General features: G+C 40.0%; 1 protein-coding gene across 1 annotated transcript in view; it reads right to left on the bottom strand.

The window, feature by feature from the left end:
* PARP14 (poly(ADP-ribose) polymerase family member 14) overlaps positions 1-24,338 on the bottom strand; it is a 50,356-nt gene that overhangs the window by 25,483 nt on the left and 535 nt on the right. Inside the window, exons 2-9 of the mRNA XM_081067694.1 lie at positions 19,652-19,785; positions 18,857-18,890; positions 14,358-14,597; positions 11,817-12,053; positions 6,176-8,424; positions 3,953-4,189; positions 3,179-3,400; positions 147-225 (exon numbers count right to left, since the gene is read on the bottom strand). Coding sequence (XP_080923820.1) covers positions 147-225; positions 3,179-3,400; positions 3,953-4,189; positions 6,176-8,424; positions 11,817-12,053; positions 14,358-14,597; positions 18,857-18,890; positions 19,652-19,785 — 3,432 coding nt within the window. The remainder of the gene's footprint in view (positions 1-146; positions 226-3,178; positions 3,401-3,952; positions 4,190-6,175; positions 8,425-11,816; positions 12,054-14,357; positions 14,598-18,856; positions 18,891-19,651; positions 19,786-24,338) is intronic.

Here is a 24,338-nt window from a genome sequence, read left to right as displayed (position 1 = left end):
TTCCAGCTCAGGTATATGGACATAATTTAATATCTTTTTTATCAAAGCTATTTTTTCATAAGACTCATCACTACCATCTTTCACTTATCACTAAATAGCTATTTAGTAATTTGAAATAATTTCTCAATTTAAAAGCTTTACTGAACCTTGTGTATTTTCAGCCTTGGGAATTTTGTCACTGACGAAATTTCCATTCGTTCTTTTGTCGAATTCATCTGAAAATGCCTGGAGACACAAAGACATTTTTTACTACTATAATCCTCAGTAGATGAATGAATTTGATTCATCATGGCTTTTGATCCTATATGCACAAATATTTAGGAGAACAATTCTCAAAGTATTATTTATTATCATTACAGATTTTTAAAGTTATGAAAACAATACATATATTATTTCTACAAATGCATCCTATGGAAATTAACAATGTAAACAAAGATACAAATACAAAAAAATTCATTACAATGCCATTGATAATCAAGAAAAAATAAAACAGTTTAAAACCCAACAGGGAAATGGTTAAATAAATTTTAGTATATTTACCTGTTAAAATACTTAGCAGCCATTAAGAATTGCACTTTCAAAGACTATGTAATGGAATAGGAAAATACTCATTTTACATTATTAAATGAAAGAAGAATAACATTAATTATGTTATATAACACCATTTTACAAAGTACACATGTATAGAAGACTGGAATGAAATACACTAAAATACTTTACACATTTTGTATTATTCAAAGTTTCTACAATGAACATGTATTACTTTCGTTGTAAGTAAGAGCAAATAACTTTCCAGTTGTTAAAAATACAGGGTTAAGAGAAAGACAATCACAACACTTCGATTTTTAACTTCTCATTTGTACCAGAAGAGGAATGGCTAGGGGAGTATTGCTTTTTTGAGCAAGAGGCTGGTGTATGTTAGGGTTAATGAACCTGTGAATTCCATTTCTTTGCCTGGTAGTGACACCCCCGAATCATCACTTTCTTCCTCCCTGTAAACAAGCCACAGATAATTTTGTTGGAAAACAATAAGTGAAAATCTTGGCTAAAAGGCTGATACGATCAAGGGAGAGGGACCAGCAGAGACTACTCAGCCAAGGTGTCAGGCTCATAGACCTCCAGGGGCCAGGAAGGGAAGCTACAAGTGGAAAGCTGGACTGAGGTGATTCTGGACTACACAGCACCTGCCACTCAGCCACAGCAAACACTTCAGGCAGAAATCCACGCCCAATGTGCCAGCACATTTGAATTTTTAGGTTACAGTGGACACCTGGAGCTTTACGTGAAATGTTTGATTTTTTAACGGTTAGCAACTGATTCAATTTTTTAAAAATAGCTCAAACAAAGCACATCTAGAGGCCGTGTTCAGACCATGGACTGCTGTTTTGCAACCTCTCTTACAGTGTCTACCTATACACATCTCAATAAGTTTTGTTGATTTTTGTGCAAAGATAACCAAAGTTTAACTGTCTTTAAAAGTCTTCAGAGGAAAAAGTATCATGGCCATCTATGGAGAATCAATACTGTTTCTAATGGCAATAAAAGTGTCTGTGTAGACTAATCCTTTTATAGAATACTTGCAGAGGACTCTGAGTCCTTAGGAAAGAAAATAGGATCTGGGGTTGCACAGAAATAGTGAGATTTGAAGGTTCAGGTCCGTGTCACAGGACTCGCTCCCCTATTCACCCATTCAAAAACTCTCAGCATGGGGCCGACCCGGTGGCTCAGGTGGTTAAAGCTCCATGCTCCTAACTCCGAAGGCTGCCGGTTCGATTCCCACATGGGGCCAGTGGGCTCTCAAAAAAAAAAAAAAAAAAAAAAAAAAGCAAAAACTCTCAGCACTTTATATCTCTAATTTAGTTCATTTCATATGTATACATCTTAGCTCCCAAAGTCATTGTGACTTATAGGAGAAAAATTATGTGTTACATACCAATTCCATGATCCATACAACCTTGTATAATGCAAATCTACAGAGGTTGTTCAAAAAGTATTTATTGACTAGGAATTACTATAGTTATGCAGACCAATTAAATGGATCACACATTTGCCTGGGTGGTTTGGCTGTCTGATTAGAATTTAGATTAGATTTTTGCTTCCAAAGAACTTAAAGATTGTGTCTAGATCCAGAAAAAAATTAAGTATGATCTAAAAATTCAGATGGTCCAATGATCCATAGACATTTTCTGGGTTGCTAGCCTTAATCTGTTTAATTCTTGCATCATTATGGGACTTTTCAAATGTTTAATGTCATTTACTCTACTGGACTCTAATGACTTGTAGGACAGGGATAACAGCCTCTTATTAAATGCCTCTTGTCATCCCGTAATGTTGAGTCCAGCGGCTCACCCACAGCTGATGTTCAGCAAGTATAAGAAGGTCGACAGACTCTCTATGACTGAAGATAGTTCTGGTATTTCTGGTCCCAACTCCCTATTTCCATGGGGATGTGCTGAGTTCATTCTAATCACACCCTTCAGTGTATCTCACCCTGAAAATCTCCTACATATAGGACCACAACTGTGCTTTTATATTATGTATTACAATTTCTGTGTTCATATGGAAAGGAATCCTGTAGATTAAAAGAGGGTTAGGGGATATGTCAACTCGATTGCAATACATGGACCTCATCTGATTCAAACAAACAAGCTGTAAAAATAAAACATTTATGAGACAGTTGAAAATTTGAACACTGACTTGATAATTAATGAAATAAAAGTATGATTGTCAATTTCTTTTATCTGTGAAATAGTATTGTGGTTATGTGACATTTTAAAAAGAATTCTAATGTCTAAAATACATACTGAATTGTTCATGGGTAAAATGTATATCTGGGATTTGCTTCAAAATAATATGGGAGGAAGGAAAATAAGTGGAGATGGAGATGAAACATTTTGGCCATTGTTTAATAATTATGAAGATTAAGTGATGGATCCAAGGGAGTTTATTATACTGTTTTGTCTGCTTTTGTATGTGGTTGAAATTTCCCTTAATAAGAAGTTAATTTTTTTTCTATATCCATATATTTGCTTGAAATTTGCCATGCTACAACTAGTATACTACTCATTTACTTTCCTGTATGGAAAATACATGAAAGAAATAATCTATGAGATGATGAAGACATTGGAGGCCATTAAGGGTCAGTTGCCACAATAACCAGAAATGAGTAAGGCTGTACCTGAATATTTTCGAGATCATTCGGGTGCAGGAGAAAGCAAACCTCTTGTAAAGCTGTCGGTTGATGTTTGCTACTAAATTTGAACACTTCTGAAATGATTAATTCAGCAAAAACAGTTTTAGGAAACCCCAAATTTCCTGTTCCTATGGCTGGAAATGCAATTGATTTTAAGGACAAGTTCTCAGTGATTGTCAAACATTCTTTGATGATGTCTTCCATGATCTGAAAAATACAAAGCACATCCTTACACATTTTGCCTAGAAATGGGAGTTAGGACCAAAAAAGAAATAAGAAGAATTTAGCAACTTTGTGATCTCTGTCTACTCCTTTTTTGCTTTCAACAAAAGGCAGTTTAAGGGCAGTCAGAAGTGAAAAGAAAAATAGGAATAGATGAGGAAGAGGAAAAGACAATCTGAGAAACCCTCCAAAAAGATTCAAACTCACTCAGCAATGAAGGAAAGAAGCAAAACAACTACTCTTCTCATCCCCCACGCTCTTCCATTGTTCGTGACCTTGCCTTGTCTTCTTCACAAAAGATGTGTTATCTTTAATATTCTTCCCTAACCCCCAATGATTGAGTACTATAATTAATTTATATTATTAAGTAGTCTTCAGGAGAAGTCAGCTACAGTTGAAAGAAAGAGCCATAATAACGAAATCTGCTAAGGATGGGACGTTATTACAGAAGAGAAACAGACAGGGTTCAATCCACATTATACTGAAAGGAGTCCAAAGGGGTACCCAATTTCCTGAGAATTTAAAACCATGCCCTACCGCCCTTGAAGATGTGCTGCCATTTTGCCAGTCCGGAGCCACCACGTGAAGCACAAGGTGGCAATGCAGATTGCAACCACTGGTTTGGAGAATTGTGCCCACGTCAACAGTCATCGCTTGTCCTGTTGTGTTCACTTCTTCCTGGAGCTTTGGCCCAGCTTTTCCCAAGAGGGCTTGAGAAAGGGGCCCTCTATTAAGCACAAGATCCGAGGAAATGGAGTTGACGATAACATCGGTCTTAAAGACAAAACCAACAATTTGTTTCAAATTCTAACAAAAAGCATTCATCAACAATTGCTATATTTGAGCCCCCAGGCTTGGCACAATGGGGAACAACAAGATGATTAAGTTTTCAGAGATTTAAAATACCACCCCAAAGATTAAGTGTTATTAGATTTTCATTTAAATAACACTCCAGGACAAAAAGAGAGCTGACACAAAGCAATGTATAAATGGTGTGGGATCACTGAGGGAGCCCAGAGGGAGTGCCTTCAGTGGCTAGTGAAGACACCATGGGTGATGTGGATTCTAAGACCTGGGAATAGTGGCGGCAGGCACAGAGAGACAGGGAAGTCACTCAGAAGGGGGAACGGCAGGAACATTTATGTATGGTAGGTCATGAGCCGTGAGCAGATTAATTTGACCTAATAGAGAGTTTCTGCAGGAAAATGCTGCAAGCCAGCCTAGAAATGTTTCACTGGGGTGAGACTGAGGAGGGCTTTGAGTGCCAGGCCAACTGGACTTCCCCACAGACAGTGAGGAGCCATGGAAGCTTTTCAGCAGGACAGTTAATGTGAGCAGATTAATTGGCTAGATTAAGACCTCAGTAGAAGAGAGGAGAAGGCATATGACCAAGTGATTTTCAAAAGAGTCACCAAGGACCAAGGCATAGCAGATACTGTGGCATCAGAAGCCAAAACATCTATGGGAATAAAAGGAATGGAAGGAATGTCTTACTATTATTCAGTGTTCAAGGCAGATGAGGAACGGAACCCATTCTAATTACTGACGCTTGGTCAAAAGTTTCCTGTTTATTTGTTTGTTTTTTTAAATGAGAAACCAAATTATTTTTAACATTTTGAAATAATAGTGCAATGGTTAAGAGCCGAAACAAATTCCAATCCTGATCCGCCATTTGTTAGCAGTTGGGCATGGGCAAATTACTTAAACCCTCTGAGTCTCATTCTTTCATCTGTGAAGTGAGAAGAATAATAATCTTGGACTCTACCTTAGGGCATTGAATGAGAAAATGCATGCCAAGCACTTGGTATAATGCCTGGCACATACTAAATATTCAATGTCAGCTATTATTCTTGTAATTATTATTTAAAGTTACTATATAGGGAGGATAACCCACAGAATGGGAGAAAATATTTACAAATCATATAACTGGTAAGGGACCTGTGTCCAAAATATATAAAGAACTCTTAAAAATTCAGTGATAAAAAAGACAACCCAATTTAAAAGTAGGCAAAGGATCTGAATAGACATTTCTCCAAAGGAGATATGCAAATGGCCTTCCCTAGGAATCCCTCCTGCCCACAGTCCCCAAATTAAAGAAGTAACAATTGGCACAGCAGGGGCTTCCAGGGCTGCTGTTCCCATTAGTTGAGCCTGTGTTGCAAAGGTTGTTAAATACATTTTTTGAAAACATGTCACCCCTTGGCAGACCTACAAGAATTATCCCTACATATTACCCAGACCCTTCCCAGGTCCACTGCCCACTGTGCTTTCCATATTTTCTTACTGGTGTTGGGTGCCAACGATCCCTCAGACAAAGCCCCGCCCCGCCCACCCTGGTTCAGCTTCATTAACAACATTCCTGTCCTCTGCACCCATCCTATGCTCTATTTTTTCTGTAACTGCTATCAGTAAATTTGACAGGAAATTAACCTTAGATTCATCAAAATATGACAGATGTTAAGGCACTGAAAAAGGATAGAGAGCCTTGTACACGTGAGGTATTGTGGATTTTCACATTTACCCTAAACCTAGTGATCTGAATACACTTCTAGTTCCCACGCATAACTGGCCAATCTCTTTCAGTAAATGCCACAACCAAGTAGCCCAATTTTTAAAGGAAATCTGCTCCCAGACCAGGAGGGAGGGCATGGGATTCTCCCCCTTGATTCAAAATTCAACCTGTATCCTAATCTTCCTTTGGCAACAGCCTAATTGGACTTGCAGCCCCTTGGTGGGTGTTCTGTAAATAGGGACACTCACTGTAGCATTTTGCACCTCTTCTTGCAACCACCGGATCTTCAGGCCTCCGGGGCACAACAGCATTTGTCTGTTCCCATGATCTTTTCTCAAGAGGGGCTGAACTGCTGCTGGTACACTGGGCGGGGAAGCAGTTTCAGGCAGAGTGTTTTTAAACATAGTTTTCACAGTTTCAGCAAAGGCCTCAACAGTCTTCTCAGCTGCATCCACAAGGTAAATCTCTTTCAAGGTGCGTCCTTCCCAGTTATATTGGAAGTTTTCCTTAATGGCCAAAACAATGGTCTCCACACACTGGGATAAAGGAAAGCCAAAGATTCCAGAACTAATGGCAGGGATGGCTATGGATCTGTACTGGTGTTTTTCAGCCAAATGGAGACTTTCTTCCACGGCCCTCTTTAATAGGAACACACATCCCTGGACATCGCTTTCTTTCCACTTGGGCCCTATGGCATGGATCACATGGTGGTATGGGAGCTTTCCTGCTTTTGAGATGGTAGCATGGCCAGGTAGGACTTTGCCTTTGTTCTTCACTATCTGCTCACAGTCTGCTTGGAGCTCATGGCCAGCTGCTTTTGAAAGAGCAGCGGCAAGACCACCGCTGTGCCGGAGGTCCCCATTTGCCGAATTCACCACCACATCGACAGGAAACTGGGTCAAGTCGCCCTGTTGTACAATCAGCGAGACTCCAGGGGCTAAGTCTGCCCGGGAGAAACGCTTCTGTCCGTCAGCGCCACCTCCCTTCTCCTCTTCTTCATTTTGCTGTAGTTCTATAAAACAATCAAATAACTGTTTGGCCTGTCTTTTATAATTCCCTGCATCTTTTTGGAACAACTGGCTGGTGCCTGGCTTATCAATACAGATGCTTTTAACACAAACTGAATCCCTAACTTGCTTGAGGATGTTTATTCCCTCCATGACTTGAGTCTTTGAGCCAGTTAGTAAAATGCCTTTTTGTTTGCCAGCAGGATTGAACTCTACCTGGACATTTATCTTCTTTGTCTTTTGCAAGAAGAGCTTCTTCTTTGCCTTTAAATAATGAATAACTAAGGGAGGCTTTACTTCAACAAATCTCTCTATTTTCACGTTTCTTTCCAAAAAGTCAAGAAGGAAGCTGTGAGTGTCGTTTACTTCTCTCACACAGCCTGCGATGATGACCGCAGCTGTGGTTTCTGAAGTTAATTCATTGATTATCACAGTCTTTGAGGAAGACTTGTATTTCCTATGCAAATGGTGAGTGATGTCTTTCCACTTCTTGTCATTCAGGAATTCTCTGTCCTCGATGTCTATGCGCTTATAATTCAGGGCACTGACCATTTGCTTTTCAGCTTCTAATAGGACTTCAGAAGAAATGCCGGTTAAGAGAACAGTTGTACCCTCTAGTTCATAAATTGCAAGAATTTTTTGTGCTATAAAAAGAGAATTAGAGAATTCTGCCCAGTCGACCTGTTGCAAAAACTGGAAAACCTCAGGGGGAAGCTGAATGTTTTTCTGAGCCATGTTGTACACCTTTTCCTGGATTTCACACTTTACTTTATACACATCTGAGTGGAATCCTTTCAAGTACATGTGTTGAGTGGCTTCATCATAAAAAATCTCCATGTCTGGGAACTCCGTGTGGAAACGCTCCTGTATACCGCTGTGGCACAAAAGAGAATACTTTCCTGGAGAAATGGCCACTTTTTCCTTTAGACTTTGCTCTTCTCTTTTAATTCTTTGAGTGGTGTTTTCTATTAATTCCTTGATTTGTGGCTCCATGCTTTGCACATCCTCTGATTTCCCCACTAAGGTTACAATCCCCATAAGTGCATCAAATTCAATCAAAATCCTGTCAGCTTCTAAATCGTTTTTCATGGTGTCCCACACTACTGGATCCACTTTAAATGGTGTCACTTTATATCTAGACCTGATGTCAGAGAATGCTGTGCAAGCATCTTTCTTCCACTTCTTGATTCTTAGTCTGCCTTGATTGACTAAGGTGGCTGCAGGTCTCACGGTAACTTCACTACTGATTTCGGACCATGTTAGCTCACAGTGACAACGTCTCACTTCTTCGTTTATCTCTTCAATCAGGTGATTATTTTTGTACAAGAACTTCCATAAAGGAAGATCCAGTGATTCTGTAAATGGTGCTGGAAGTTTGATCAGAGGCTTCTCCTTTCCATACAAAGCTGTGCCCAAATAGGCATAGTATGGGAACACAGACAGTGGCATATTATTCAAGTGAAGTTTCTTGGTCATGATGGTGCCTAACACTTAAAAGGAAAGAGAGAAAATAAGGTAATCCCAGGGTACTATGTTTCAAAGGAAAGCAAACAAGAAAACAAATTTCCTACTCTAGAGGGGAAAAAATTCTAATGTTTGTAGAACTTTGATGTTACAACATGTTATTAAAAAGCAGCTCTACTCTCCAAGTACTCAAATATAAATTGATATGTATTAACACTGCATAGGTATCCCTTGTTTAATGGAGTAAATACTTTCCAGCCAAGATCACTCTATGTTGAAATTCTGTCACATCAATTCTATTTTCTGTTTTTCTGATAACACTGATATATCACCACCTGGTTAAGAACCAAATAGGACTTTGGTCACAAGAAGGGGATAATGTTTACTCCAGTGTGAAGAATATTTTGGTGTTGAAAGCAAAGCTTGTCTAAGAATCATACTATTTGCTGCTTCTTGCACGTCTCACAACTTGAGGCTTCGTAGATGACTTAGATTCCATTAATACTTCTAGGGGGAGGAACACAGTAATCATTATCATAGCTTACCATGTGTCAGACGCTATTCTAAGTGCTTTACATATATTTAATTAATTTGATCCACACAACAACCCCTTGAGGTAGAGACTATTATCATCATCCCTACTTACAAATGATAAAGCTGAGGCTAGGGAAGGTTAGATAACTTGAATAAGGTCATGTAGAATGTTAATGTCTGAGCTAAGATTCAAGCCAATCTATCTGACCCCAAAGCTCATGCTCTTGCTTTTCTACCAGGGAGTCCAAACCAAGGTCACCCCCAAAGTCATCAGAAAGCCCAGCCAGAGACTCTGATTCAGTAAGTCCTCACCCTGCTTCCCTGTCCCTGCTACAGTCCACCTCCTGACACTTTTACTGGGACAGTGCATAGGGTGGGACATATAAGTGTTTGTGTGCACGTGTGCGCGTGTGTATGTGTGTGTGCGCGTGTGTGTGAGAAGGACAGAGACAGAGAAAGAGAGAGAGAGAGAGAGACAGAGACAGAGAGCGAGTGCAGGGGGTGTACTCTCCAAAGCCCCTCCTCATTTTGTGTTATTTATTAGACAGGTAAAAGGGGTCTAAAAAGGAAGGGAATTGAAATGAGTTCCAGTAACAACTTGGATTAAAATAACCTTCTTGTGGAAAAATGGTAAAAATAACTTCACCTGTGCATGATTGGCTCCTAGGCCTTGAGACAGACACAATAAGAACATGGCCTTCGGAGGTCCAGACACATAATTTTAACTTCCCAACATGGCCCCCTACAGGCTCCAAGTCTGGGCAATACCAGTGACCACTAACATATACTGATTACCTACCATATAATAAGCACTTTGCAAGTACAATTTCATTTAATCCTCACAACATTCCTCTGAGGTAAGTAGTAACATGAACTCTGTTTTACAGATGAAAAAACAGAGGATTTGGCGGGTTAAGGTAATTTGCCCAAGATCACTAAGCTAGTAAGCACCAAAGCCAGGTTTTGAACTTGGGTCTATCTGATCCAAGAACCATCATAGATGTCACTTTAATGTGCCTTAGGTTCTCCATCCTGTTTCGTCTTCTGTAAAGAAAAAGTAACTATAGCTAACTGTGCAGGTTATTATGGGGATTCAGTGAGATACTGTGGTAGAAAATGCAGCAAAAAAAAAAAAATCTCATATGCAATAGGTGTTTAATAAAAGTTCCTTTCCTTTAGATTTTATGAATCAGATTTTATGAAGTTGACCCAAATAATTTCACAGTGAAGTGCCTAACATTCCTCTCAAATAGTCTACATAAAATACAATATTGCAAAATAAATTCTGTTCTTGATCCAGCTTTATCTACAATTTGCCTCAGTATTGGTAAACCACTGTAAGGGGTGAAATATCCCACAGGAAAAATTAGTATTATAGGTGAAGAAGAGATTGGGAAAAAGTGGAGAAGTTAGGAGCATAGAGTATGAGGCCAGACTACCCAGGTTGAAATCTTGGCTCTGTCACTTACTGTGTAACTCTGGTCAGGTTGTTTGACCTTTTTGTGCCTCCGTTTCTTTATTTGTAAAATAGGGATTGTAATAACAATGCCCATAAAGCAACGTCTGTGAATGTACTTTGTAGCACCCTGCAGAGCTACATAAGTCACAGCTCTAAGAAGGAACATCTAGAGAGAGCAAGGGGAAATCCACGTATCTCAGACTGTGGAGAATAGGGAATGAGTGAGCTTAGAGTAAAAGGAATGGTCAACATAGTCAGATGGTGCAAAGAGGTCAAGAGAAATGAAACCTTTGAGAGTGCCTCTGTTAACAGGTGTAGCTCTGGCATAAAATAAACCTTAACTAAATAGTTCTTATTATTAGTTGTACACATGTAACTAGACATTCTGAGGACACACCCAACTGCCCCCTGCCCGTGAGATGTTCAAAATCCCCAAAGTTGTCAACTCCCACCATAAGCTGGGCGGTTCACTTCTCGAGGAGACAGCTTTATGTAGCTCTTTCCCTGAACACAAGACCAGGCTGAGGGAGATATAAAGAACATGCAACAGAGGATCATCTTTTGTCCCTTTGCCCAAGGAACACTAGGTCTTCCATTCCATTTTAATCTAAACCATACCTTCACCCCATTTTCTCCAACTCATAAAAGCTGAAAGGAGGCTCTTCCAAGTACCCCATGAAACAATTTACCTTAAGTGGGTGGCATACCACATGATCCTGTTTCATGCTCCCCCAGTTAATCCCAAGCACAATGTTCCTTCTTTCCCTAAGACATCTGGCTCCTTAATTCCTACTCCTCAGCCTTGACCTCTGAACATCAATGGACTCTCCAAGATGACTTTGCAAATGCCTCAGAGAATGGGCAATCTATGTCTGCAAAACCCTCACAAGTGTTTTCCTAAGGTTCAGCTGGACATGGTTTACACTGGTTCACTGCAAAGAACAATCCAGCGGACATCCACTGATCGTGTGAAATCATCCCTATTCATTTCTGAATGATGGCACTGACAAGTTCCAGGAGAAGTGTTGATACTTTATAGGAATTGTATGTGTTTCTGAGCATTTGTTTACCTAATTTTGTTGAAATTAACTTGAGAATTTCTACCAAGTGCACAGCTTAAAAACAAATCATCTCTTTTAATACAGTATTTCCAAGATTGTAAAAATTATATGTTTTTCAGTTCATCATAGGTAGAGACTCATGAGAGAATATCCTTAGATAAAAACTTGACATTAGTTTCCTAAAGTTTGAATCACTGGACTCATTACGCATCATATCCCACACGAATAGGATTACTAATTGGATTACCAATGAAATATGAAAATAAAAAACAAAATATATCAAAATTCAATTGATAAACTGTTAAGATCTGCTAAAATGGTTTAGATTATGCCAGGTTTACAAAATAAGGCAAATAGATATTACCTTTTTTGTCAAAAAATTCAATCAGAGCTGAACTCTCTTCAGGAAAATACTCAATACTGGCAACTCTTCCCCCTCCATTTTGAGGATTTTCAAATAAATGTTTTAAATTATAGTCATCAACACCAGGCGGCAGGTTTTCAACCCTGATTGTTTTTGTCACTTCCAAAAGTATTGGAGACAGTTGAAGTTTTTTCACTGAATGGTGCTTGATACAGTCATTAACAAATTTCATGGTATCTACAAAACAAAATCAATCAATCATAAAGTTATGATTATATCTTTATATTATACAGAAGAAATTGAATATGAATTAAGATAAGGGAGGAGCTAAGCACTCAATTTTTAGATGCAAGATTTTAATTCCTAAATGAGAATTTACATGCCTAAAACTCCCAATCTCTGAACAACAAAGCACATATGACTGTCTTACCTGGATTACTGCCACTGAGCCGTGTGCCTGCCTCTGCTCACAACCCTCTCCAACCCTCCTTGACATCACCACCTGAGTACTCTTTCTATAATACAAATCTTATTTCACCCCTTTCTAAAGTCCTTCAGTGGCTCCCCATTACTCGCAGCCATGAGTTCACACTCCTTAGCTAGGCTTACGATGCCCTTGGCTATTTAACTCCAAACTAATTTTCAAATATCACCTCGGGTTATGGTCTGCCATTTTATTTTCCATATCGCCACAAAAAGTAGTCATTATTTTGAAAACCCATTCTCTTTTGCCTGTGTACATACAATATCCTGTGCCTGAAATGCCCTTCTCGAATTTTTTTATCCTGGTCCTATTCCTCCTTCAGGACTCAGCCCAATTATCGCTTTCAAATAAATAAATATTGATGGTGGGCCTACAATGTAGCAGGCACTCGGCTAGGAGCTGGAGACAGAGTAATGAATATAACAAATCCGTAACCATTCACCATCCAGGACTGAGGAAGTCTTAAAATCAAACAAATGTCTGATTGTGGGATCAAATGAGGTGGGAAGATTAAGGATTCCCAGAGTAAGTGTTCACTGATCTGAGTTTTGAAGGATGAAGGAAAGTTTACCAGACAAATAAGAGGAGAAAACATTTCAGGCAGAGGGAACAACAGTGGCATGAAACAACATAGTGTATTTGGGACCTGATAGACTGGTACTTCTGGAGTATAAACTTCATAGAAGTGAGTAGGCAGGGCAAAACCAAGCCTCCTTGTTTGGGTCCCCTTTCCTCCCATTCTCCACAGCTTGCTGTTCACAGCCGAGGAAGGCAGCTTCTCCTTTTGCATCTTCATTATTCATTAACATATGGGTTTCCTCCCTGCCCCATATGAGTTCCTCAAGAGCAGGAACTCATCTCCAAGAATTACTCATCTCTGTACCCACAGCACCTAGACTAGTGAACTACAGTAGGTATTCGAGATTTTTGATCAATGAACAATAGCCAGTCTGTTTAGTGTTACCTTTATAAGACATAATCATAAATTTAAAATAAGAATAGCTCCCTTTATTAAGTCCTTCCCATGTCTCAGGTACTATGTTATGAGTTTTTCAAACATTATTTCATTTAATCTCCACACAAACTCTGTGTAGGTACTATTATCTCCATTTTATAAGTGAGGAAAGTAAAACACACAGAGGCAGTAACTTGGCCAACTTAGATAATAGTGAAGCTAGAATTTTGACTTCATACCCTATGCTCTTAATTAACCATTCCACTGTCATGACTATGAGTAGTGAGAGTTTGGAATTGGAAAATGTCCTTGTCTTTCTGGAGATGGCTCTTCTAACCTCAGAGATTGTCCACAGACTCCTCACACAGATCTCAATGAGCGCTCATTTTCTGCATCACATGCACTTTCTCTCCCTGCATATGTGGATGAGCAGGAAAGTACTAAGAAAATACGTGGTAAAGGGGATAAGAGAAGAGGCTGTACAGAGGTGTGCGGCCTGGGTTTAAATCCAATCGTTCCATTTATTAGCATCTCTGCACCTCTGTCTCCTCAAGTGTAAAATGAGGAATAATAATAATCTCAAAAGGTTGTTGAAAGGAACAAGTCAATTAACATGTGTAAAGAGCTTAGCATAATACCTGACTTATAATAACATTATATGAATATTTGCTATTATTATTACTTTCAAGTCCAGTTTGGTAACTCAGATCAATATTTACTTCTCCCAATGAGGTTGTGAAAATGCTGACTCCTCTGCCTGGAATCGCTTTAATAACCTTAGACTGTAGATTTCTATTTGGATGTGTTATCTCTCTCTCTCTCTCTCTCTCTCTCTCTCTCTCACACACACACACACACACACACACACACACACACACACACGTCATCCAATCAAGTTGGATCTACTAAACATACGAGAATTTGTATTCAAACCAAATTTGCTTCTTTTTCAAATAAAAAAGGATCTATGTTAACTAGAAGTCCTCTCTTACTAGCTACTAGAAAGAGTCAAATTTTCAGAGATAGTCCATTAGCTGGGTGTCCCAAATCCCAAAAGTGGGGTGCAAAGAAGACTGGCAAATGAAGCATCAATTAATCTTACCTATATATTTTTGAAAGGTAACTACGGCAACATCAAAATCTCGTATTACTTCAACTTGAAAATCATCACTGGACAGGCCACTTATGTTCTCCACTAACAAGATTAACATTATATCAGTCACATTTGCTTGGAGATTTTTAAATGCAACCAAAGAGGGAATATTTTCACATTGTTCTGGGATGTCTTCCTTTTTCTCTGATCTTCTATTGAGAGAGATTTCTTCCAGTTCTTCTGACGTATCTGATTTTAGGATGTAAAAGAAGTCACAATGTTATATTTACTACCATGGTCTTAGCAAATTAAATTATCATGAGACACTGCTCTCTTTCCTTCCCAATTTCTTGGCTAACCCAAACAAAAACAGATTTTATAAGGCTTTTCACATAAATTAATTAAAAACAAAATGCACCATGTTATTATTATTATTTTCAATTGTATTACACCCTTTTCTAGTGACATATATTTCTATCATATTATAATTATTGAACTCAGTTTCTCAGAGAAAGGAACATGTTTATGTATCCTTGTATTGTTGGCACATAGTATATATATACTTGAGGCTCAATAAAAGTTTGCTGAATTGGAGATTTAATGCTTAGACCACTGCAGGAAAGCAAGAATATCTGATGATGCCCAAATATGGGCATCATCTAACACATTATGCTCTGAAAGGCAATACTTTCTCATCACTGAAGAAAAAAAAAAAAGATACTTGCACTGAATGACTAAGGAATACAAATAGAAGGTAAAACAGCCTAGAGAGCTGTATGCATATATCAAACTCATTGAATAGCAATCATTCCAGCCAGTTTGTTCCTCTCTACTGTTGACTATAAGTGAATTATACATATGTATGAGGTCAGTCTCACTCTAAGCTTGTCCAGTGCAGTAAAGCATGATGGGTACTACCGTGTTTCCTCGAAAATAAGACCAGGTCTTACATTAATTTATGCTCCAAAAGAAGCATTAAAGCTTATGTTCAGGGGATATCATCCTGAAAAATCATGCTAGGACTTATTTTCTGGTTAGGTCTTATCTTCGGGGAAACACGGTAAATGATCTTTAGACATTCTTTGAGCAATTATTCAATTGGGGTCCTAATTATGTTCAAGGCACTGAAAGTGGGGAGAGGGATGCATACAATAGACATTAGATAAGGAACGAACAGCATTTCTCATGGAAGTATTTAAGAAAAATGAGAAAGGGAACTGACGTATGTAAATGTTTATTATGGCAGAGTAAAGTGCTATGTACTCATCAAATGCATTTAGTTTTCTTTCGTGAAATATTTCCAAGATTTTGTACAGTTCAGTTCCTACAGTAGAGTTCACGTGGCTAATGGAATATGGGTGGAAGTGGTCAATTTCACTTGCAAGCTCGGCCAACACAAGTCTCCTTCATGTGGATCTCCATTCTCCATTGCAGTGATCTGGGAAGAAGCTTGGATTTCTGAATGACTGCATGACGAGGTCTAGACTCCCCACGTGACCCGAGGTGCCCACTACACGAACTGGGATGTGGAGGGCTGTTTGTTACAACAGTTAGATCACTCTGACAAACGCTCCTGCTATGTGCTGCAGGTGACACCACGCACACACCCTCATGCCAAATAAAAAATAGCTTAAGGATTCAATAACAATATAAAGTAGCACTCAATGAGACAGGTCTGACAAACCAAAATGACTACTGGGCTGAGGGTGAGGCTATATGAGTTCAACCCCTGATTCCACCATTCTTTAGCCAGGTGACCTCAGGCACATCTCTTAATTATGAAATGAGACTATTGGACTAAGCAAATATTAAGAGCCTTTCCAGCGATATAGTTTTATGACCCCATGACTATCAAAGCTTCTTCACAAGGGAAGCTTGGTTCCCTGCCAAATAAAGAGCATCAACAATTAAGCCAAGATTCCCTGAAAAAGAGATAAAGGGATTGGGTTGGCTTAGAAGGCTTTAGAGAAGAGGAGGAAACTGAGTATATCTTGAAGGGTATAGAAAAGTGGGGTAGAGAGTATTGTGAACAACAGAAGTACAGGCAGAGTGTCGTAACTGCACCAAACTATTTAGAAAATGGTGATGTGACCAATAAAGCTTCATCCAGAATGTGGTTTGGACTTTATCTTGCTGTTGGTGGTAAGGGTAAGTAAGGGAATGTTTCTGTGAAAAGGATGACGTGATATCCAGCAACAGTACAAAGAACTGATCAGAATTAAGGAGAAAGACATCAGATATAGAGAGACTAAGCAGGGTGCTCCTGCTATCCGGGATTTGTGAGGTAATAATAGGAGTCTGGGGTGAAAAAGGAATGGATGAGGAAAACTTTTTTTTAAAAATTGATACATTTCTGTGACCAGTATACGTGAAAGCTCAAAGAGGAGAAATGACTGAAATTTCTAATAGGTAATGGGAAGACTAGTTTTGTACTTCAAGAGAAATAACGAAGCCAGAAGAGGGCACTGGTTTGGAGAAGCCGACGACACAGGTGGCTTCAAACATATTGGCTCTAACACATTTTCTAACAGGAGTGTCAGACACAAGGTCTGGAATTTAGAAAAGAGTTCAGGCTAGAAACACAGACTTGGAAAAATCAGAATTTGCCAACCACAAGTGACCAGTATGTCTCTTCTGATTCTCTCACTTGCTGGTTTCTACCTTTCTGGCCCAGCCTGACTCAGCTTAGCCTGGAACAGGACATTGGCGTAGTGCTCACATCCCCTGATGCTGGTGTGTGCCTTGATAGAACTTTCTCTGCTCTGTCAGCTGCATGCCAATCTTTAACTTAAAGCTCTGGGTTTCAGGCATGCCTAGTGCCTTAATGGTGCAGCATTCTCTGATCTCCTCATCCGTGAGATATGGGACCTATTAGATAATCACCCTCCACCTTCATTTTGCTCAGTTCTGAAAATTGTCTAAACCATTCCAATTAATTTCAAGAGTCCTATTCTTAGAGCTATTGTCAGAACTCAGTGTGGAGCAACCATTCCACAAAGGACCTGCTTTTCCATTTCTTAAAAGGGTCAACTTAAGTATCTTGTTGAAGACTACCCAACTTCCTGGCTGGTTACTATCGTTAGAGTTTAGGTCAGGTTAGTAAATGGGTCTAAAACTTCCAGGACAATGAAAAGTCCATTGGTGGAGTGGGGCTGGATGGCTCTTCCTGAGAATACACACACTTGGGGTTTTAAGCAAATCTGAAACAGCGCCAAGAAATCAGTTAAGACAGAGTTAGGGTAAAATCTATGAAACCATAAGAAACACAGACTTGATTAAATTCTAGATGCAGGAAATGGTACAGATATAAATACAGAAATATAAAACCACTTCCTGGTCTAAAATTGAACTTGAGGGTACAGCATCTAAGGCATCTTCCAAGAAATAGATAAGGATTTATCTATTGGGAGTTAGTGAACATTGGGAGTTGGGTGAACCAGTCCAATATCTGAAGAATGGAAAGCAGAAATTACACTAAAGAGACCAAAAAGAAAAAAAAATCCTATCTCATAAGAACCATGAGATTTTTAAGGAAACCATGCACCCTAGATTCTACAGTTTAACAGTACATCCATGCTAGGTAAAAATTATATATATATATATATATATATATATATATATATAAATTATCCAGTCGTTTTATCAAGTAAAGGCAGTTCTCACCCTAGCACCATTTTCAAAAAGAAAAATTGCAAAAATTGGAACATGTTCTCAAGACAATTTCAACTATAGAGGCCAATATTTACATATTTTTCAGAATTCCTTTTCCCTAAGATCTGGATATAAGTATCACTTTATCTTTCTTGCTCAGCCATTCAATACAGTTCATCATTTCCTCCCCTTTATAACAGCATACTTAGCCAGGAAAACTAATCACTTCTTTAGTAAATGTCAGGTGGTACTATAGGCCAATGCCCAGACACTAGTCAGGCAGCAGAGTCTACAACAGCTACTAGGTGTTAGGCTGTTTCCTACAGCAGATGGGACCAGAAGAGTTGCTGCTGGTCTGCAGGGCTGCACCCACATCCTACTCTCAGCACCCAGGATCTTTCATACACAGTGAAACTACACCTTCCTGTTGTGGCTCGAGAGAACAGCACTTTCCACACTCAGTGCTCAGAAACTGACTTAGCCACACATGGCACCCATGACACATAATGTCCTTGCTTCTTAATGGCAGGTTGGGCACAGGGACTCTAAAGGTCAGTTCATCACCACTTTCCAAGCACCTCATTGGCCTCCCATCAATTGCAAGGTGTCTCCCAGTCCCCACAGAAAAAGCTGTGCCCATCCTTCTGACCTGAGCCCTTACAACTCAAGAGGCTTCCCTAGTGTTCACCCTCTGCACAGCTGGCTGAGAGCATATAGATGGTGCAGCCCAAAGCATCTCCAAGCTGAGCAAACCCTGCCTTGTGAAGTCAAGAAGATAAGGATGACGTCTACAAGTGCCATCTTTAATAACAGTAAAACTGCTTGGTGAAGGCCAATCATCTCAACCGAGATCTTACCTGGTTCTTTGGCACGTTCATTGGTCTTGGATTCCTAAAATCCAAACAATAAAGTAGCATTAATAAATTACAAATAAATTATTTACATTAAGAAAATGTGCTGCGACCAGTCTGAAGATGTAGGGTCAATAGAAACGATAATGAAAAGTTCTGGCAATGATGCCGTTGAATGCACCTCATGGATAGGGGCATATCCATTTACTCAGCACAAAAATCACTGGTAAAAGTGAGTCACAAATAACAGAACCCCAATAAACACTAAGTGTCCGGGGTATGGGGTAAGACTTATCTTTCTTCCATTTAACATTTCTTGAATGTTGCCTGTGGACAAGCATTGTGCCATTTGCTTTACAGAGATTGCCTCATCTAATCTTCACAACAATCCAACAAAGTAGGTACTATTACTATACCATTTTACAACTGAGGAAATACTTAGTACATGCAGTATGGCTCACTATCCCCTCAAAACAATGTAAAAATTAAACAAATAAGCAAGTTCCAGGTTAAGAGCACCCAGGACAAACAGACACAAAAGTTCACATCTCGAACCACCCTTATTACAACTCTCAAATCTTGACTTTTCCAAGTGTCTAAAAATCAAACAAAAAGTGCCCCCTCCTTCATTATTTCATACCTACCCTCCCACTAGTCTCCCTCCCTCCACATCTGTAAGTTGCTTTTCTCACCCCATATTGATTTACACTTTGCATTCCACTAGATTTTCCTCATTGTGCTTCCCCACCCGGATACCTTGGGAAAACATCTTTCTTCCCTTTTACTCATTCCCTTACTCACCTTCATTGAGATTTTCCCCTCAGAGTCATCATGGACGTCATCTGGGGCTGTGGGCAACTGGAGAGTTAACTTGAATGTTCCTTTCCCTGGCCATACTAACTCGTGGTTCTGTCTCTCCAGAACTTTCTGCCGAACTGAAATATTAAAAAAGAAGAAGAAGGAGAAGGAGAAGGAGGAGGAGGAGGAGGGGGAGGAGGAGGAGGAGGAGGAGGAAGAGGAGGAGGAGAAGAAGAAGAAGAAGAAGAAGAAGAAGAAGAAGAAGAAGAAGAAGAAGAAGAAGAAGCCACTTGTCAATAAATCTGTACTCACAAAAATTATTCCATGATTTCTACAGGCTTTGTCATCATCAATCAATGATTTGGTCAGTTTCCCAAGAGAGGTCTTGTGTAGTGAAAAGAGGTAAAGTTTGGCAAGCAGACTTGGATTTGAATTCCATCTTTAAACTTATTTTTTTTTAACTTCAGCATATTCAAAAGCCTCAGTCTTCTTGTATATTAATAAATAATTAATGAGGACTGTCTTATATGGGTGTTATGTGGATTAAGTTGAAGAAACATTATAAAGAATTTAGTACAGAACCTGATGCTCAGTAGGTACTCAGAAAGGGAACAATATTTATTCTACAGTAAAGGGAAATAATTACAGCATCCCTTATGGTTAGCTAGTGAAGCCTGGGTGTTGGGGCCTGGCATGATAAAAGCCATGTTTTAGGAAGGTGATGTGGATGGCTAGGAGAAAGAATGACCAGGGAACTAGGTAAAAAGCTGTTTCAATTCATTATTTAACCTGTGAAGATACGAGCCTCACATTCATTAGTAAAAGGAGTAGAGAAGAAGGAATGGGAGATACTTTTTTTTTTTTTTAATTAGCACATCAGGCAGAGGGCTGCAGTGAAAAAACTGAACAGTGGACATAAGCATTCAAAAACCTGGATTGAAATTCCATCTCTGTCACAAACTAGATGAGTGACATTGAGAAAATATCTCAATTTTTCTTAAGTCTGTTTCTTCACTTAACCCAGTGACTGTGAATGAATTTTATAACACCCACAAGAGCTATGCAAATATAAGTTATAATTATAAAAAGAAGTAGCTAGAGAGAGAAAGGGTAAACAGTATGCTTCAGACTGTGGAGGGCAGAAAATGAATGAGCTTCAACCAGGAGGCGTGCTTGACAGAGTCAGATGGTACAAATAGGTCAGAGGGAAGGGGAACCCTCAGAGTGTCCTACTGTTCACAGGTGTAACTCTGCCATAAAAGTTGGGTTACCATGTTATATTCTGATATGGTTGGCCTGAACAGGCCAAGGCTACAGATAGCAATCTTTCAAAAAGAGGGGCTTGAATAGCTTTTGCACCTCAACAATCCATGAAGGGATGGGGGAGGTGAGGCCTTAACTGGATGCCAACTGGATGAAACAGACCCCAAAAACAATATAAGAAGGAACACCAGTCTCTAATTTCACTCTTTATGGGAGGGAAGATGTTTTCACGAGGCCTCCTAAGGCGCTGCCCTGAGGTAGAATGAGGACAGGAGAAGACCCCTGAAGCCACAGAGGAAGCTATGTTCTGTAAGCCAAGTTGTCCAGACCTCCATGGACCTCTGTAATGCATTCCTTTTATTATTCCTTAGAGTTTGGTAGAGTCCTATCCAGGCATCTAAATGTGCCAACCTGTGCTGTGTATAATATGTATGTGTGGGCAATACCACTGCAAGAGAGCAGATGGCAGCAATATCAGTAAGTGCTCCCTAACAAGGTGAATCTGGGAGGAAAAAGAGCTGAAACTCTGATGTCCAACCACCCTTACCCATGTGGACATCTCCCTTCTGCACCAACCTCAGACCACCCACACTAACTTTATAGAGAAGATGGGTCCTCTTACCACAGAGACTGACAATAACCAGGGGCCAAATCATGACCAGAAAGGATGATACATGTACACCTCTAAAACGGGGTTTAGAATCTTCTAAATCAATTTATATGCAACTTTTCAGAAATTTAGTTAAACCATATAAAAGTAAAATACAGTTTCTAAATAGTTCCTGGGTGCTCTAATTTCTACAGAGAAATGTTGGTGGGCTCATTCTTATTATGTGAATTATATGACTAAAGTCATGTTACACTATGGGCCTGCTGTGGCCACTTCCTGTCATAGAGGGGGAGAGAATCACTGCAGAACTCTTGCCCTAGGACAGCTAGGGCAGGTCACTCATTGTTAGCAAATTCCTGGCAACTTGCTGCTCAGAAAGCGGTTCTCCTGGTAGGAAACTGAAACTGAATAGGGACTTTCCACATTTCAAGAACTTTGACCATAAAAGATCTTGAGTTGCACTGAGTTCTGAGATACCTACCTGTGCTGAGAGTAACATGAAGGGGCCATGGGAGTGGCCTGGGGGTGGAGGAAGGGGGTCTTGGGCTGGGAGATGTGAAGGAAAAAGTCTGGCAGGAGACTGAAATCAGTTCTGCTTTGAGGGGCTAGAACAGAATGATGTTATCATCACAAAATTATATATTGCACTGGTTGTATTTTTAAGCTGTTTCTATTTTCTATAATCATTTCCCTTTTTGTTCATTCAGGGTCATCAACAAACAACAGGGATTCCTAAACTTTAGTACAGCTAGGTCACCTGGGGTCACTGGTTGTATTTTTAAGCTGTTTCTATTTTCTATAATCATTTCCCTTTTTGTTCATTCAGGGTCATCAACAAACAACAGGGATTCCTAAACTTTAGTACAGCTAGGTCACCTGGGGTCACTGGTTGTATTTTTAAGCTGTTTCTATTTTCTATAATCATTTCCCTTTTTGTTCATTCAGGGTCATCAACAAACAACAGGGATTCCTAAACTTTAGTACAGCTAGGTCACCTGGGGTGCTGATTCCAAGTGCAAACTCCCACCCAGCCACACTCAGCATTCCTGAGTCTCTACACAGAGCTGGGGCTGTGGCTGCTTAAACAACTGTGAGTAGGGATGCAGGGGGTGTGTGGCCCCAATTTGAGAACTACTCCTGAGGATAATGGGATGCTGAGGAAGTGAGAAATGTCCCTAAAGGGCAGGCCCATGGTGATGTTAACAGCTAGAATCAAAGTGGTAACATCCCTTGAGGAAAAGACTTACAATGCACAGCTGCCTTTCTGAGCATCCCTTGGTGAAATTAGTCCTTGGAAAACTTTGTATGTTTTCATAAAGGCTCTGAGCCAAGCGGGTCTCCTGTCCCCTTCCCACCTCACTTCCTTCACTCTTATCTGTGCACCCCTCTGCTCTCTCGGTTTCAGTTTCCCTTTCTAGATCCCTGCCTAGAGCATTCCAATTGCTCTCAGGGCCTGGTAAGCCTCCTTGCCTCTCTTCTGGCCCAAATGCTTCTCCAAATCCAGTAACAGGAAAGCAGGATCAGGAGTTGTCCACATCCTTTCCAATGAGATTCCAAAGGAAAAAGTGTGTGCTCTAGAAGCCGCAGGTCATGTACCTCCAGTACAGGACCTGGTGGGTATCTTAAGCAAGCAGATACTTGATGGGTATTTGTCCACCCCCTTTCTTAAATGGCAGCAGCAAGGGGAGGAGGGGAGAAGTCAGCTGCTCAATTGCCTGTGGGGAGGAACCTTCCCCCTCAAAAGCTTAAAACTCCCAACCACTTTTAACCCAGTCTGAGGTCTACCTTGAAACTGAGGGAAGAAGTGCCAGAGGAACTCAATATTGTGTTGATCAACAGCACGCTGCCTTCCCCCTCCAATAACTATTTCACCCAGCGAATGTGATTTTAGGCAGTGCCTCTGCCGCTCTCCCAGGTAATCCTAAACCACTGGGAATCTCCCTGACCCATGGGGAAATCCCCATGACTTCTCACATGGCTTAACCCCTCACCTTCACCACCTAAAAATTAACAGAAATAAAAGGGACCCTCCTTCTCCTTCCTTCTCAAATGGAGCATTGACCATTCCCACAGTATCAATTACCAAATCCAGAACAGTACACAAATATGTATCTTTTATCCCCACACTGACTTTCAAGGACTCACTGGCCCTCACTTAGATCACTGCATCAATCTCTTAAAAGGGCTTATTTTCATACTCTCCCAACAGAAATCAATGTACTCATTTTCAACCAAATTTATCTCCCTAAAGTATAAGGACATGTCTCTCCCCTGCCTACCTGTAGGGGAAAGTTCATACCTCTTGTGGTATCTTACAGATAAGGTCCTCTATCATCTCAACCCAACTTTCATCCTCACCTCTTCACAAAAGGTTTAATAATAGAAGGCCTAAGATTTTTTAAAAACAAGAACCTCCGTTGCAATCTTACAAAATTTTGCAGAGCCCACATGTTCTCTTTATTATCTAGTCTTCAGACTTCCTTGTGCACAGGGGTTAGTAGACCACCCTCTGGTCAAGCCATCCTGCATGTTCCCTGAAAGATGCCTTGTGCTTTCCTGCCCCCAGCACTTATTCATGCAGGGTGCTACCATCTGAAGAGCCTCCCTAATATTTCGCCTCTCAGGAACTGAATTCACCCTCCGGAGACAGATGTGACTGTCCCTGGAAACTTTATCTTCCCTTAAAATCGTGCTTCCATAAACCTCTGGAGCTCTAGAACTGCTGCATAAATAGGCAGAAGACAAAAATTGCAATGGAATTGCAACTCTGCCATTAACACACTCTGTAGCCTTGAAAAAAAAGAGGTGAGTGAATCA

This window comes from Rhinolophus hipposideros, assembly GCF_964194185.1.
Source record: "Rhinolophus hipposideros genome assembly, chromosome: 2".
In the NCBI taxonomy this organism is placed as follows: domain Eukaryota; kingdom Metazoa; phylum Chordata; class Mammalia; order Chiroptera; family Rhinolophidae; genus Rhinolophus; species Rhinolophus hipposideros.
This window is presented reverse-complemented; position numbering and strand designations above follow the sequence as displayed.